The sequence below is a fragment of the Eptatretus burgeri genome, chromosome 13 (assembly GCF_056783735.1).
Source record: "Eptatretus burgeri isolate ZD-2024b chromosome 13, Ebu_testis_v1, whole genome shotgun sequence".
Taxonomy (NCBI): Eukaryota; Metazoa; Chordata; class Myxini; order Myxiniformes; family Myxinidae; genus Eptatretus; species Eptatretus burgeri.
In genome coordinates this window covers 18,586,622-18,602,455 of record NC_140973.1, presented here as the reverse complement: position 1 = coordinate 18,602,455, position 15,834 = coordinate 18,586,622, and the positions used below count along the sequence as shown (strand labels likewise).

The following is a 15,834-nucleotide window of genomic DNA, read 5'->3' as shown; positions in this document are numbered from 1 at the left end:
AGAAGGCATGGCACACAGACCACTAATCTGATCCTTGGTAAGGATGGTAGATACTTCAGAGCAATCTGTTAGTTCATGGACTGGCTTGAATATGATGACACTTGACAATGTAAGAGTCAAGAAGGACAATGTCGGGTATCTACCTACCATCAATGCTCTCACGACACACTTGTCAACTGTCGATGAGATACTCAACCAGGTTCTCAAGATCAAAAAAGCCCGAGATGTTGAAGAGATCATCTGTGTCTTTGAGCAGGCACTGTACGCCCAAGCAGCTGAGAGAGCATGGAAGCACCATGATGTGTACAAGCAGATTGTTCTACGAATGGGTGCGTTTCACACTATATGTAACCTGATCTCCATCACTGGAAAGTGTTTTAGCTTGGCTGGTTTGTGCGACTTGGCTGTTGAATCCAGTATTGCTGCTGAAGGATCCGTGGTGACGGTGCTTGGAGGACGGATGTATAACAGAGGTGTTCGCCTGTGTCAGCTAGTATATGAAGCCCTATTGAGATTAGCATGGGAAGGATTTATGATGTGGCTCGAGGAACGTCACCACCATTATGTCTGTCATCTGACACAAATGATCAACGCCATCAGGTACCCACAAATTGATGTGTGTAGAGACAATTTTGATACTGTGTTAGAGAACTTATTGGTCTCTCACACACTGCTATGCTTCACTGAGTGCCTGGAATACCTCCACTCCAGTCACGGATAATTGGCCGCCTTCTGGTTGTCATTCATTGACATGGTAGAGATTCTACTTGGATTGATATGTACATCTTGAGAGGGTAACTGGCTCTTCCATCTTTTGTCTATAAAAGCCATGATACCTTGGTGTTTTGCCTACAATAAGCAGAACTATGTGGGGTATCGACAAGTCTATTACTACTGCCAGCTGGCCAGATTGCCTCAAACACATCCACAGGTCCATCAACACATACTGCAGGGTGGCTTTTCTGTCCAGAAGAGTGATGACAACCGATTCAGCAAGATACCTGTTAATCAAACTGTGGAAGAGACTATAAACAAGGATACAGACTGCAGGTGGTACAAAGGGATTCAGTCTTAATCCAGGTGCAGTGAGCTATTGAGGTGCAGTACATCACCACTGAGTACCGGAGTGCATGTATGGATCAACTGAGAAAGATGATAGACTTAAGTTGTTGTGGAATGAGTCACCCTGATCTGACTGCTTCACGAATACACAAAGATGAAAAGGCTGTACAGTCGCTGGTGGGACTTAGGAAACAAAAATGGACACCCCCATTTGGTATGAGCCATTGGAGTTGGTCAACATCTCCACTGGAGCCACTGGCCCACCAGATGTTTACTGAGATTTGCTTGAAGCACAAAAGAAAGGTGATAGTGAGTTTAAAGAGTTCCAAGAAAGTCAGTTAGAGTCAGCCAAGGAATACTTTTTCAATTGACTACCAATGATGAACTTGAAAAACTTTGAAAACATGAAGAGAAGCATGATGAAGAAATAATCTAACAGGGAGATAGTTCTGAAGAGTGACCATAAGTTGTTTAGTCATATGCTGCTCATTGCCTCCAGTAGGAAATTAGATATGAAAATTATGCTGGAGCATCCCCTCAGACCAGCTCCCTGGGCATGAGCAAATTATTTAGGTACTCCGAGGAAGACCAACAAAGTGGCACTTGCCAGAAAGCTCGAGATCAATGCATATCCTGCTGAAGACATTCCTCGTCCATCTGCTTATATCATTGATGGTATGGGTCTGATACAGATTAAGATGAATGGAGACAACCTAACCTTCAAGGAACTGGCAGACCAAATCTTCTCTAAAGTACTATGAGCATCTGAGGGAAGTGTTGGGGTTGATGTGGTGTTTAATGTCTATCAACAGTTGTCAATCAAAGATGTAAATGTAAGCGGAGCTGTGTGATACCAACCTGTGAATGTACTGTCAATGTGAAAAAATGAGAAATGATCATGATCATGATGATGATGATGATGCTTCATTACATGAACACGGACACGATGATAAAAGTTCAGATGAAGGTGACAGTTCTCTGCGTGAATGACTTTGACACAAACTCAATAGGTAAGGATGAGGTACACTTGATAATATTCATTTTAATGTATTCAAGTATAACTGTATTCGTGAATGAAAACTTGAGTAATTTGTTCATGAGCAAGACAGCAAATTTTGGAGATTTTGGAGCCATATTGAAGACATTATTAGTACAGTATCATATTTTGGGTTTTAAAAGCATATTTTACCTGCCAATGGAATTTGAAAACCATTGCACTCACTTTTTATGGCATAAAATGTATTTCAACAAACATATTGATATTTTAGAAAAATAATGATAAATTCAAAAATAAAAAATAAAATTAATATTTCAAATTATCTCAAAAACAAGGACGATTTTCAAAAAAAATTTAAGAAATAAAAGAGATTATAATTACTTTTCTGAGTTAAATGAGATTTGTTTTCGAGGAAAATCCACTGAAAAATTAATGACATATGCAGTTCAAAAAATGGGACACAGCAGGTCAAATTACATGGCGGCAATCTTGATTTTGACTGTAATTGGTTAAAGCTACATATATATAACTAACTGAAAATACCAATAAAGCTTGATACCGATGGGCCAAAATTGGCTATCTGGCTCACGTACTCCATGTGTATTTTTTTCACTTTTGTATTGGAACAGTTATCATTTGTAGAGGATGGTTCATGATAAATGTATAATCACAACAGCATTTGTTTTGGTTCTCATGCCAGATTAAATCAGATAATCAAACAGCTAATGTAAGCTTTTTGTCTGTAACTGTTTCTGAAAATTATTTCGCGAAGAGTAGGCAATTCATGATTCTGAAAATCCCTTCACGAAGGCCAATTTTCAAATTCCTGCCATAACCTTAGTTGAGCGTCAGGCCTGGCCAGCTGGTTCATGAAAGACATGGGCCAGGCTTCAAACAGCCCAACCCCACAAGAACATGGGAATAATTGTGGCCATTAAAGAAGAAGACTTTCTGAAAATGAGTTGGCTAAATTACTTTGCATAAATATTAGCATTGTCGTCTGTGGTATACCATTTATGATGAAAAATGATGTTTTCTGTGTTCGACAGACAAGTGATAAATTAGGGGGTATGGTTAAATATACTCCTCGAGTCAAGGCAATAACTGCTTCATACATACACTGTTTTCTCTGTACAAATTGTATGATAATGTGGGAAATTTTTGACATATTCACCAAGTTCACTGAAGCATAATATCTGAAAATATTTGTGATTATTATCACTCAATGCATGCCAAAGTTGAGGGATACTTAAAAAAAAAGTTGTTATAAAGCTGCCATTGGTCTGGAAATTGTCTTTTTCATCAATAAAGACTTATAAATGATAATTTGTAGTTTCATGAGGAATATTTTGGTATATAATGTGTACAACTTTCCTTCCTAATTACTTGTGTAATCATTGATTTGTTTGATAAAATATGTGAATAAAACATCATCGTTTTATTTTCGTTCGAATATACATCCTTACTTAGCTGTGCACATACTTGGAATTCTACAACCAGGCAAAAGTAGTTTGACTGGATCCTTCCTGAAGATATCTCGTTATTGCATCTGTATACCTTTCGGAGTAAACAGAACTTCCAAATTGACCCCTTGGCCCCAAGTCCAATATCATTCTACTCTTCCATAAACCTCAATACCTGCATTAAAAAAAATAGCATTGGAGTCCTCCAAAAAGAGCTTTGAATAGTGCCAAAGTGCAGGTAAAGGCCAAACAAAATGGCCACACAATTTACGAATATCCTCCGTGGGAGAAGTTCTCGGAAATGTGGTTGAGAACGAAAGGTAAAAATTTGGGGGAAAAGTGGAAAAGCATACTGAATGGGATGACCAGATGGAAGGGCAAGAGAGACACCAAGCACATGTGGTTGTGGAGACAGTGAGAGACTCGATGTTGGCTGGAGGAGACAGCAGGGATGAAAAGTGGTGGCGAGCACCAGGGAGGAAACGGTGGGTGCTTACAGACCGCAGAGCTGCTGCCAGTAGCCTCGTGGGATGGATGGTTGACCTTTTGGGCATGCCGGCCGCTAACAGCGGTGCCATGCAGCGTGCCACGTGCCCTGCCTGCCCCTTACCCGCATCCCCTCAAACCGTGACAGGGCGCGCAGAGGCCTCAATGCCCTCAGAGTCCTGAGGGATTTAATGGCTCCTATGTCAGAGTAGCCCAAGGCATTGGCTATGAGGCTGATTATGGAAACCTGCAAAATGAGCAGGGATTAAAGAGGTTGGGAAGAGGGAGAGAAAGGTGTTAATTGTATTGTGTACAAAGAACATGTACTACCAAGGTAAATACCATTAAAAGTATGAGCAGAGTACCCACCCGCCCTATGGGCGATCTTGTTCCAAGAGTGTAACACGTTCTTATGAAACATCACTTTATTTGAGCAGTGTATAGACAACAGATGCTGCCTTGATTGGTCCCGAAAATTAAAATAACCCGAGTTACGTACATGAAGCAAAAAACATGTATACTGTTTATGAGCATCCTTACTATAATTTGAGGGCCGGTGTTTGGGTGTGTGTTTGTGTGTGTGTTTGTTTGTCTCGCTACTCTTCCTACAGTTCTGGACTGATTACATCCAGACTTGCTACATTGGATCAGCATGACCCCAATTAATGTATAGGGGCATGTGTTTATCTTTGCCGATGGTCTTAGGGGGTGAGGGGGTAGGGAGGGAACGTAAATTCTCGAAGTAAATGTGCATCATGCAGCACCATCTCCAGGTGCAGGAGGGAATAACAAGTCTCCACCCTTTACAGTATTTTCGGACCCTGCTATTTGTGGGGGATATATTCCTGAAAAATGCCACGAATAGTGAATCCATGAATAGAGGGGCATTGTTTAAATGGAATCGGGGGGGGGGGGGAGGGTAGGTTTCTGGCGGTTCGTGATTTATGAGGGACAATCAAAAATCCTGTGAAAAACTGTGAATACGCACGCAAAAAATAAATAAATAAATAAAAAAACGCAAAAATGCAAGAAAACTGCAAATACACCCACAAAAAAGCATTAAAAAAAACCAAACAAACCATGACTATGTGAAGCACAGAGCCGTGAATGTCGAAGCAGGTTGCATTTTATAAACCGCGAACATGGGGGGTCCGCAAATAGCGAATCGGAGAATAGCAAGGTCTGATAGTACAGCATTCCCTGTCCCCATGTTTTCTAGTGCAGTGAGGTGTTTTGAATTATAAGCAGTAGGTATGTTTTTGCTTCATGCATGTAACCCGCTCCTTTTTTTCTTTTTTTTGCCTATACAGATCTGTCAGTTGCCTCTACACCGCCCAAACAAGGATGTCCATCAGAAGAACGTGTTGCATGCTTGGAACAAGATTGCCCATAGGATGGATACTCTGCTGGTATATAATAAATCATGGTTATATCGCTCAGATAATTCCAATTGCACTGGCCCATAGGCTGACACCAGAGGCCTGAAGCCTATATGCACAGTCACCTTCACAGGGCCCATGACGCCTACCGGCTCCAACCTTTCAATATTTGATGATCCTTTTAACAGTCACTTCGGTTGTTTTATACTGAACGGTAAACTTATAGGGAGGGTATGGTGATTGTGAATATGACACTTCCGAAGATGTCTTAAGCTTATTAAAATGGTGGACGTATGTTTTTTTTCAGGTCAAAATTGTTGGTGGCATCAGGCCAGCTGTCCAACCAATGGATATAGAGCGGACATACATACATACCGAGCTATTAGGGTTCGGGAGCTAACAGCCCTTTACATACAATTGCTTCACTATATACAGTATATATAGATAGCATTAACATGACTAAGACAGCCCCTGTGTTTTTTGTAAACCAATGTTAATGTAACCAAAAACAGTATTATTTAGCATTAAGGTGTAAAGAAGAAGAGGGGTGAAGCTCACAAGTATTACAAGTAATCCCATAAAGTTCTGTACATTGTGGTAAAAACAAATGTTATTCAAATTGGGATTTCTACTTCACAGGAGCAAAATTAACTGCTCATGAAAACTTCTGAACTAAAATGTGTTGCCCTCTGAATAGTGACTGATCAAGAAAGAGGTTATGGGATAGAGGTAAATATTGAAGTCGAGGCACATGCCAATGGTTCTTGTCGAACACATTTATATATTTGTGGAATTGCGAAATGGAATTATGAAAAGCAACTTATTTTTGTGAGTTAAATAAACATATCCCTCATTCTGCAGTGAAATTAAGTAAATAAGCTTTAGAATGAAGAATTTATCATGCTGGTGAAGGCTAGTTTTGATATGCATTTGTGCTTGGTGGACAGTTAGAACAATGGATGAAATCAACAGGAAGTTGATTGAGGTATGGTAACTGTCGTGGGAAGCAGGAGAGGCCAACATTTGGGGCGTTAATCCTTTGTCGAGGCAAAAAGGTTTTTTTTGCTCCGACAAACGGTTAACACCCGAAACATCAGTCTCTTCTTGTCGATTTCCTCCATAAGTAAATAAGTTGATTGATTAAATTCATGGGGTTTGGATAAAGCACAGGAATTATGGGCCAAATGGCCTCCTTCTGTGTCCACATTCCTTGTATAATTTATCCAAAAAAATTTCCCATCCACTGAGGATATAAAAATTCTTCTTGGAACAGCATGTGTGCAAAGTACATACATATATTCCCATTCCCATTTAAAAAAAGGAACAAAATATGTTTTTTTTAAGTTTCTGTCACCACAAGTATGAAACAAACTCACATCAACAATGAAGAAATCGAGCCAGCACCAGGCGTTGGTGAAATACGTCTGAAATCCATAGGCCACCCATTTCAACAACATCTCAATGATGAAGATGTATGAGAAAACCTTGTCTGAAAATTCAAGTACTGTGCGAATCGTCTTGCGCCGTTCGATGTAGATGTCTTCAAAAGCCTGACAAAGATTTTAAAAAACAACAACAAAAAAACATGTACAAAGACAAATACAAGAATGCAAATATTTTGAGATAAAAAATACTGACAAAACAAACAAAAATTAACATACATCAAATATAGTAGCTTCTCATTAGGCTGAGTCGATAAATTCCACATCCTTTTCAGACATGTATATGTCTCAATGAAAATTTATTTTAACTGGGATTTTTTGGATGCAAAATTAAAAACAATAATTGAGTAATTTAAATTGTATTTTTTTAACAGGACAAAGTGAACTAAATATAACTGAATGGAGTAAAGGCTGGAGAAAAAAAATACGCAAGAATGACGAAGATGAATGTCGCAGAATTTGCATTCAAATCGCTAGAAACACCCACTTACTTTGGAAGCATTAGCAAGCCCCCCCCCCCCTGCGATGGGTTATTGGGGTTGTGTCCATGACCCAATCTGGGATACTTCCAACAAGTATGCAAATGTGGTCGACATGCACATACATACATACATACATGCATACATACATGTATGGAGAATTGCCATATTTAATACTATATAGTAGAATTCCCCTGTAACCACATCCACAATATTGTTGTGGTTACCAGATTCGCAAACCACCATTCAGGTCCCTTAGGTGAGGTATCTCGGTAAGTGCATGTGTAGTTAGGCCCAAACCCGTTGTCTAGTGGGAATACATGTCATTTATACGAGCTGCGACTCTTCAGGATAGCCGTTTTTCTTTTACTATCTTTATTTTGGACCAACCGCCATGATCACAACCACAACATCAACCACCGACCACAACCACCGCTTCACCACAACCGCCACGACCTTTACCGTCACAACTCGCCACCATCGCATCACCGTCATCTCGCGCCACTCATGGGCACCGATGCTGGACTCGTGTAGGGCGCACGTTGAACAGCGTGTACAAAATCACGGATTTTCTGCTTCAAAAACGGATCGAAAACGACACACGCCCACTTTTTGCCGTCCAATCGGTGAGCGAGGGGCGAATTGGCCCCGCCCCCAGGGCGATCGATATATGCAAATTTGTGGATCAAAAAGCCTTCACGCCCACTTTTTCTCGGGCCAATGGGGAGCGAGTTGAAAGGTCAAAGGGAGGGGGTCAAAGGCGAAGTGACGGGGGGATAAAAGGACGGTGTTCGTCATTCAAAAGAGTAGTAAAAGTCGGAACGAGGTAGTAAGAAGTCGGAACGAGGAAGAAGGGAGTCGTAAAGGTCGGAACGAGGCGAAGGAGAGTCGGAACGGAGGGGACGAGCTGTGGAGAGGCGGCGAGTCGGACGAAGGGTGCTCGCGTCGTGCAAGGAGCTGCGCGCCCGAGGGAGGCCGGCAGCGCGACCTGGCCGAGGTGGAGACGCTCGTCGCACATAATAAAGATCCTCTATACCCCGAGCATCAGCAACCCCCCCTCCTGTTTCCCCCCGCGCTGAGATAGTGCGACCAACGGGCCCCGTTCCCACCCCCTGCCAGGCACTGTCCACGAGGCCCGCGGGTTGCGGGGCCATCGCCGCTCCGCGTCTCATCACCAGACGGGTAGGCCCGACCAGGTCTCGGCCCCAGGCCTACCTCATTCTTGAGGGTATTTCTTTTCCTTGGTTTTGGGTATGTGTTGTCGGCGCCGTCTGTGAAGTAGAATTGTATAAGTGTTGCCGTGTGCTCGGTAGTCGGTATTAGCTCTGCACTGTGTTTTCACTTTTATGTTTGCTTTTTGTGTAAATGGAATTGTGTTTTCTTTTTGTGTGCATTTGGTGGAATTGTATTTGTGTGCTTCCCGTGTGCCGAGAATAAATGTGCTTTATTGTTGAACTGTTCTCCCGCTTCGCTTCGTCTTTTCCTCCATTGAACCCCCATCTTGCTTCACGTAAAGGGTTGGTAGTGGGCTGAATACGCCCGATAATTAATCGAACCGTCGAGGTCGACGATAACACCGCTCGGTTATTCTGATAGTACGGAACGGGTCGCTTAAGTGGCCCGTGTCCGAAGTCGACCTGCGGCGAGGTGCGATCGCCCGGTCTACCCTCCGCGTGGGTACTTAGGTAGTTCGAATTTGGCGAGCAACCCTATCCCACGCGGGGGCTGATTGGCTCGATCGCGGTGAGACCGAAAGGTCCACCCGTGACTGGTTCCCGGCGTTAGTCCGAGAGGGTCACGACTGGATTGTCCGTCCGGTGGGCGACGTGCCGCGATTCGAGTTACGTGGCCGTCGCACGCCGGCGGGCGCGAAATCCGCAACACTGGTGTCAGGAGTGGGATACAAATTCATCGCCCTCCTTACGGCACTGGTATCGGAGAACGGGACAACGGGCTCTCCTGTCTCCGGCTAAATTTACGGGAATCGGTCCAGGGGTGAGAGAAGCGACCCCCGATTCCCTCCAAATTACGAGCGAGCGAAATTAACCCTTCACGAGAAGCAAGATGGCGTCTCAAGGCGAGCGGGAGCCGGGGGTATTAGAAATGTATATGTGTAGTAATGTAGAATCCATGGTCCAGGATGGAATCCCCGAGCAGGAAATGTTGATTGTGCAGGAACACGGACTCGCCCAACTGAACCCAGAGCCCGAATGGGTGCGGCAGCGGCCGCAGTGTATGACACCTCCCCCCCCCCTCTCCACCAAAACCCTTCCCCAACCCTTGCCGAAACGGCTCAGCTGAGTGCATCCGACATGGCCCAGCTATGCGCCATGCTGGCGGCAATGACAGAAAAGATGGATACAAATACAAATGAAATGAAAAACGAAATGAAAGACATGAACAAGCAAATGAATGAAGTGAAAACGACGATGGATGCGAATACACAACAAATGAACGAAAAGATGGATGCGAATACACAACAAATGAACGGAATGGAAACAAACATGAAGGAAGAAATGAAAGAACTACGGGGTGAGACGCAGAACATGGGCCGATGCCTGCAGGCGGGCATGAAGGCCGTGAGCAGGGAACTTAAAATGGCGACTCCACGTGTCGGAACAAACGAGCTGGAAGGGGGTGCAACGGCTGACAGGCCCGCGGTGGAGGCGGGTAAGAAAATAATTCGGGAGACAAGAGACGAGGTGAAAGTAATTGGGAGGGAGAGAAAAGAACAATTAATACGGAAAGCAAGGATGAGGTACGCGGAGATCGTGAAAGAGCAAGGAGTGAAAAACAGGGAAGGACGGGAGCGACTTAAAGAGAAAGCAAGGTTGACCTACATAAAGATAAGGGAAAGACGCCAGAAAGAAGCAGAGACCAATAAACACGATGAAGACGGGGTAAGTGACGCGCACACACACACGGAGGTAGTGGAGGACAATGGGGGTGAGCTCGCGGAGCGTGTGGGGACCCGGTGCGAGCAGCTGGATGACCTCCTCCAGGAACGAGGGGAGGGAGTATGCCCCCTTGAGGCGAGTCACGACCAGGTGAGTTCGGTCGTGCTTTGCGAGGTTGAGGGGACGAGTGCTGTGGACAGGTGCACGGAGAGCTTGGGGGGTATGGAGGCCCCGGAGACCCTTGTGGGGACACGAATCCCCAGTGTGGTTGTCCCTGTGTGTGTGGTGCAAGGTGTGAGTGTCGCCGTGTGTATGAGTGAGGTACCGCGGGTGAGTGCCCCCGCGTGTATGAGTGAGGCACGGTGTGTGGATGAGGCACAGCGGTTGAGTGCCCTCGCGTGTGTGGGCGAGGCACCGCGGGTGAGTGCCCCCGCGCGAGTGAATGGAGCACCACGTGTGAGTAGTATGGTTTGTGTGAGTAGTGAGGCACGCGTGAGTGAACGGCCGTGTGCAAGGTCGCTGGGTGCCAGGGAGACCGTGTGTGTGAGAGAGCGGTATGAGAGGGAGATGTCGGTTGGCATGCGGGAGCACGCAGCCGCGTCTCCCCGTGTGAATGTGATTGAGTGGACTGTGTGCGTCGTGACACGCAGGTATGCGTGTGTGGAATGGCGACGGAGACGGCGACAGAGGAGAGAAAGCCGAGTAGCGGCTGTAGTTGTTTCGAGGACCGTGCCGGGTTCACCCAGCAGTGAGCACGCGGTTCGTGCTGTGCAACGCACGAGACCGCCACGTGCTCGCTTGCGAGAGTGAAGTCCCGGTCCGGAAACGCACGCGGTGGATTTGCCGATCCCGCGGACGGACAAAGTTTAGGCAGGTAAATGGATTTGGACCGGACGGGTTCTCCACGCGATCGTGTGTGTTCAGCTCCAACGGGCAAAGCACATGTGTTCGCGTGGGAAACCCCTCGAGACGTGGGGCTTGTGTTTTTTTTTTGCGCACGGTGACGTCATGGCTGCACGTGGGGTTGGAATCCGGCAGGAGGGGTATCTCTGCCGGATGGTCCCGTCCAAGGAGGGACGAGGAACACGTGCAGCTGCATGACGTCACGGGCAGGTGCAAAGTGCGCGAGCTCTGAGTTGCCGCGCAGGTGCTGGGCATGAAAAAAAAAAAAAGGGAAAAACAAGCCTCACTTTCGGGTGTACAGGATTCCTGGGCAAGGGGTGAAAGACCTCCTTATCCTGGGCACAGGATGGAAACTAGTTAGGGGGAAGGGTTAGCTTAGCTAGACCGACTTCATGGGGCAGGGGTAAGTCCTCATGGAGTCCGTGGAATGGATTAGTTAGAGGGATTGTAGCCAGATTTAGGTTGGGAAATAAAATGAATTTTTTGAGTTAGGAGACAGAGACAGACTTTGGATGTGTAGAGTTGACGTAGTTTAGCTACGTAGTGTTAAATGGAACGTGCTATAGTTTAAGGGACGACGTGGGAGCACGAGTTAGTTAGGGGATGTAGTTAGAAGGATGGCAGAGTTCAGCGGTGTGTGTATTGAAGAGTTATGAGGTGAAGACATGATGAGTGAGTGAGGCCAGCGGGTCTGTGTGAATGGAGCGAATGGGGAATGCATGGTGCGATGAGTGATTGGGGGGAGGAGTGACTCCCGCCCAAGGGACCCCGGGGTCAGAGTAAAGTGAGTTAGCTGGGTTAGTCAAATTGAAAAATGGAGGTCGTTTTGCTGTTGGTGGGAAAGTAGGCTCGAGACCCATTTGGAGGGGTGCAGGAGCCCTGTTGACGGGCTTGGGAGCGTGGCTGCGAAAGGTGAGTATCGCTGAGTGGGTACCCCGGGCACCAGGCTAGTCGGCCGCGGTAGGCCATGGGCCCATGGGGGGCCGGGATAGAGTAGTGGGCACGGGTGCGCCTGCTTGGTGCGGGGGCCCGGGGCGCCATTAGCCGCGTGGGCAGTGCAGTGGGCACGGGTGACCCTCGGAAAGGGGCCCGGGAGGCCGGCCTGCCACGTGTGCGTTTCAGGGGAGGTGCCATGGGGGGCACTCCCCGGTGTTAGGGAGCTGGTAGGCTCGGAGGCAGTGTAGTGCCCGGGGGTGCCATAGCGGGAGATTCGGCAGAGGGTCGTGCCTGCCAGAGAGAGCCACGTGTCCCAGCCAGGAGACCGTGTGAGGGCACGGAGCGAAAATTGGGGGGCGAGGCCCGAAATTGTGAGGACACCAACACAGGCGACGGGAATCTGGGTTGTTAGAACCATTAGTTTAAGCGAGAGGCGCTTGTTGAAAGCCCCGGGGTAGTTTAACAGTTAAATGGTTAGGGTAGATTAGGAGATGTACCCCTCCGCACCATCCATCCCCTCGCTGTCGTTGTGGGCCGCTGGACCCACTTGGTGTTAAGATCGCCGAACTCTGGGGAGGCCATTCTGAGGCTTCGTTGGGCCTCGACACAGGACGCTAGCTCTCCCTTATTCCCCTCCGGGAAGGGAACGTAGGGGTTGGGAGTAGGCTAGGTGACAGGATAGGTTAGCCGAACAAGGACGATAAAGGGGGTTAGGGGACGATTTATAGTGGGGGAGTAAAAATAAAAACAACAAAAAAATAAGTGGGGGCTAAATTGGTTTTTCACAAATTAAGGGAGTGGGTATGTACAGTGACAGGCAAAGGCGATAGGTTGGGAGGGAGACAGGGAGGTAGGTCCGAGCCCGCCTTCCAAGTGGCCAGCACCACCGCACTCCCTCCACCAACCTCCACTGAACGGCAAAGGCCGGCTAACTTCATCGGCAGCTGTTGTTGTGCTGCAAGGCCTGTACCGGCCAGTTCATCTGCTGGCTGTTTTCTTCAAGGCCTGTGCCGGCCAGTTCATCTGCGGGCTGTGTTTGCCTGCAGCGGCCTTCTTCTGCGGGCTGTGTTTGCCTGCTGCCTTTGCCATGCCATGCCCACTGCCCATGTTAACCAGCCCCGTTCAATTTTTGCTTTGCCCCCCCTGTTCATTTCCATGTGCGCCAGGATCAAGGCAACAGTTTGCAAGCTGCAAGAACTGCCCTGTTGGCAGCTACAACACGGGCCTGCAGTGGCGGCCCGTGCACCGTGTTTGTGTTCATTCATCCATTCGTTGTGCTCATTGCGTGTGCCACTTGAGCTGGCACGGAGACTGCGTTTGTGCAGCCCATGCACCGTTGTGGTTCACTGCGTTCAGTTCAAAAAGGAAGGCCTTGGACTGCGTGTGAGCAGCCAGCCACGTTCCCTGTCACCTGCATTGGTTGAGTCAGAGACTGCATGTGGGCAGCCTGGCTCCCTGCTAACTGCTTTCTTTTGCAGAGTTCAATGATCCTGGGCCATGGTTTAGTGTAAGATTTGTAAGTTAAGGTAAGATGTACTGTACATATGAGTGCGCCCCCGGCATGTTTGTCTTAGCGCCGGCAATTTTATTTAAGTCGTCCGTGTGAGTGAGTTTGTTTAGATAGTTACGCAGCCCTTAGGTTATTTATTTTGGGGACACGAATACCATGAATGTCGCACTCAGGGATCCGTAGGTAAAATGTACTAGGGGAAAACTACACATGATGGCACACGAAAATTTGACGACTCGGGACGAGTCTGTAAAAAGGGAAGGGGGTAGTGTTGTGGTTACCAGATTCGCAAACCACCATTCAGGTCCCTTAGGTGAGGTATCTCGGTAAGTGCATGTGTAGTTAGGCCCAAACCCGTTGTCTAGTGGGAATACATGTCATTTATACGAGCTGCGACTCTTCAGGATAGCCGTTTTTCTTTTACTATCTTTATTTTGGACCAACCGCCATGATCACAACCACAACATCAACCACCGACCACAACCACCGCTTCACCACAACCGCCACGACCTTTACCGTCACAACTCGCCACCATCGCATCACCGTCATCTCGCGCCACTCATGGGCACCGATGCTGGACTCGTGTAGGGCGCACGTTGAACAGCGTGTACAAAATCACGGATTTTCTGCTTCAAAAACGGATCGAAAACGACACACGCCCACTTTTTGCCGTCCAATCGGTGAGCGAGGGGCGAATTGGCCCGGCCCCAGGGCGATCGATATATGCAAATTTGTGGATCAAAAAGCCTTCACGCCCACTTTTTCTCGGGCCAATGGGGAGCGAGTTGAAAGGTCAAAGGGAGGGGGTCAAAGGCGAAGTGACGGGGGGATAAAAGGACGGTGTTCGTCATTCAAAAGAGTAGTAAAAGTCGGAACGAGGTAGTAAGAAGTCGGAACGAGGAAGAAGGGAGTCGTAAAGGTCGGAACGAGGCGAAGGAGAGTCGGAACGGAGGGGACGAGCTGTGGAGAGGCGGCGAGTCGGACGAAGGGTGCTCGCGTCGTGCAAGGAGCTGCGCGCCCGAGGGAGGCCGGCAGCGCGACCTGGCCGAGGTGGAGACGCTCGTCGCACATAATAAAGATCCTCTATACCCCGAGCATCAGCAACCCCCCCTCCTGTTTCCCCCCGCGCTGAGATAGTGCGACCAAGGGGGCCCCGTTCCCACCCCCTGCCAGGCACTGTCCACGAGGCCCGCGGGTTGCGGGGCCATCGCCGCTCCGCGTCTCATCACCAGACGGGTAGGCCCGACCAGGTCTCGGCCCCAGGCCTACCTCATTCTTGAGGGTATTTCTTTTCCTTGGTTTTGGGTATGTGTTGTCGGCGCCGTCTGTGAAGTAGAATTGTATAAGTGTTGCCGTGTGCTCGGTAGTCGGTATTAGCTCTGCACTGTGTTTTCACTTTTATGTTTGCTTTTTGTGTAAATGGAATTGTGTTTTCTTTTTTGTGTGCATTTGGTGGAATTGTATTTGTGTGCTTCCCGTGTGCCGAGAATAAATGTGCTTTATTGTTGAACTGTTCTCCCGCTTCGCTTCGTCTTTTCCTCCATTGAACCCCCATCTTGCTTCACGTAAAGGGTTGGTAGTGGGCTGAATACGCCCGATAATTAATCGAACCGTCGAGGTCGACGATAACACCGCTCGGTTATTCTGATAGTACGGAACGGGTCGCTTAAGTGGCCCGTGTCCGAAGTCGACCTGCGGCGAGGTGCGATCGCCCGGTCTACCCTCCGCGTGGGTACTTAGGTAGTTCGAATTTGGCGAGCAACCCTATCCCACGCGGGGGCTGATTGGCTCGATCGCGGTGAGACCGAAAGGTCCACCCGTGACTGGTTCCCGGCGTTAGTCCGAGAGGGTCACGACTGGATTGTCCGTCCGGTGGGCGACGTGCCGCGATTCGAGTTACGTGGCCGTCGCACGCCGGCGGGCGCGAAATCCGCAACAATATATTGAAAAAGAGAAAACTGCTGCATTACAGCACAATGAAAAATAGCCCTGTGGGGGACTAACGGTTATTTCCCCAACAGGTGGGGTGAAGATGAGCGATTAAGGGGAGAGGCATGGCCCCCCTTCTTGAAGTGGTCTGGTCATGAAGAGCAACATTTTTACCCCCTTTAAATGGGTAGATTCGGATAGGGAGCACAACCCAAAGATCTTACTGTCCTGATACATGGCACCAAATTTGGTCCGATTCGCTCAGGTAGTTGTGGAGAAGATGTTTTTGTGAAACAGAAGGATTCGGAGAGGGGGCCCGTGGCCCCCTTTCCGGAGGAGAAACAGCCATGG

At 47.8% G+C, this 15,834-nt stretch overlaps 1 protein-coding gene across 6 annotated transcripts in view; it reads right to left on the bottom strand.

The window, feature by feature from the left end:
• Positions 1-15,834, bottom strand: part of LOC147013973 (sodium channel protein type 1 subunit alpha-like) — a 263,021-nt gene that overhangs the window by 30,096 nt on the left and 217,091 nt on the right. For all 6 annotated transcript variants that reach the window (XM_085851455.1, XM_085851453.1, XM_085851450.1 and 3 more), the window contains 2 exons: positions 6,764-6,937; positions 4,133-4,255 (listed from right to left, as the gene is read on the bottom strand). In XM_085851455.1, coding sequence (XP_085707581.1) covers positions 4,133-4,255; positions 6,764-6,937 — 297 coding nt within the window. The remainder of the gene's footprint in view (positions 1-4,132; positions 4,256-6,763; positions 6,938-15,834) is intronic.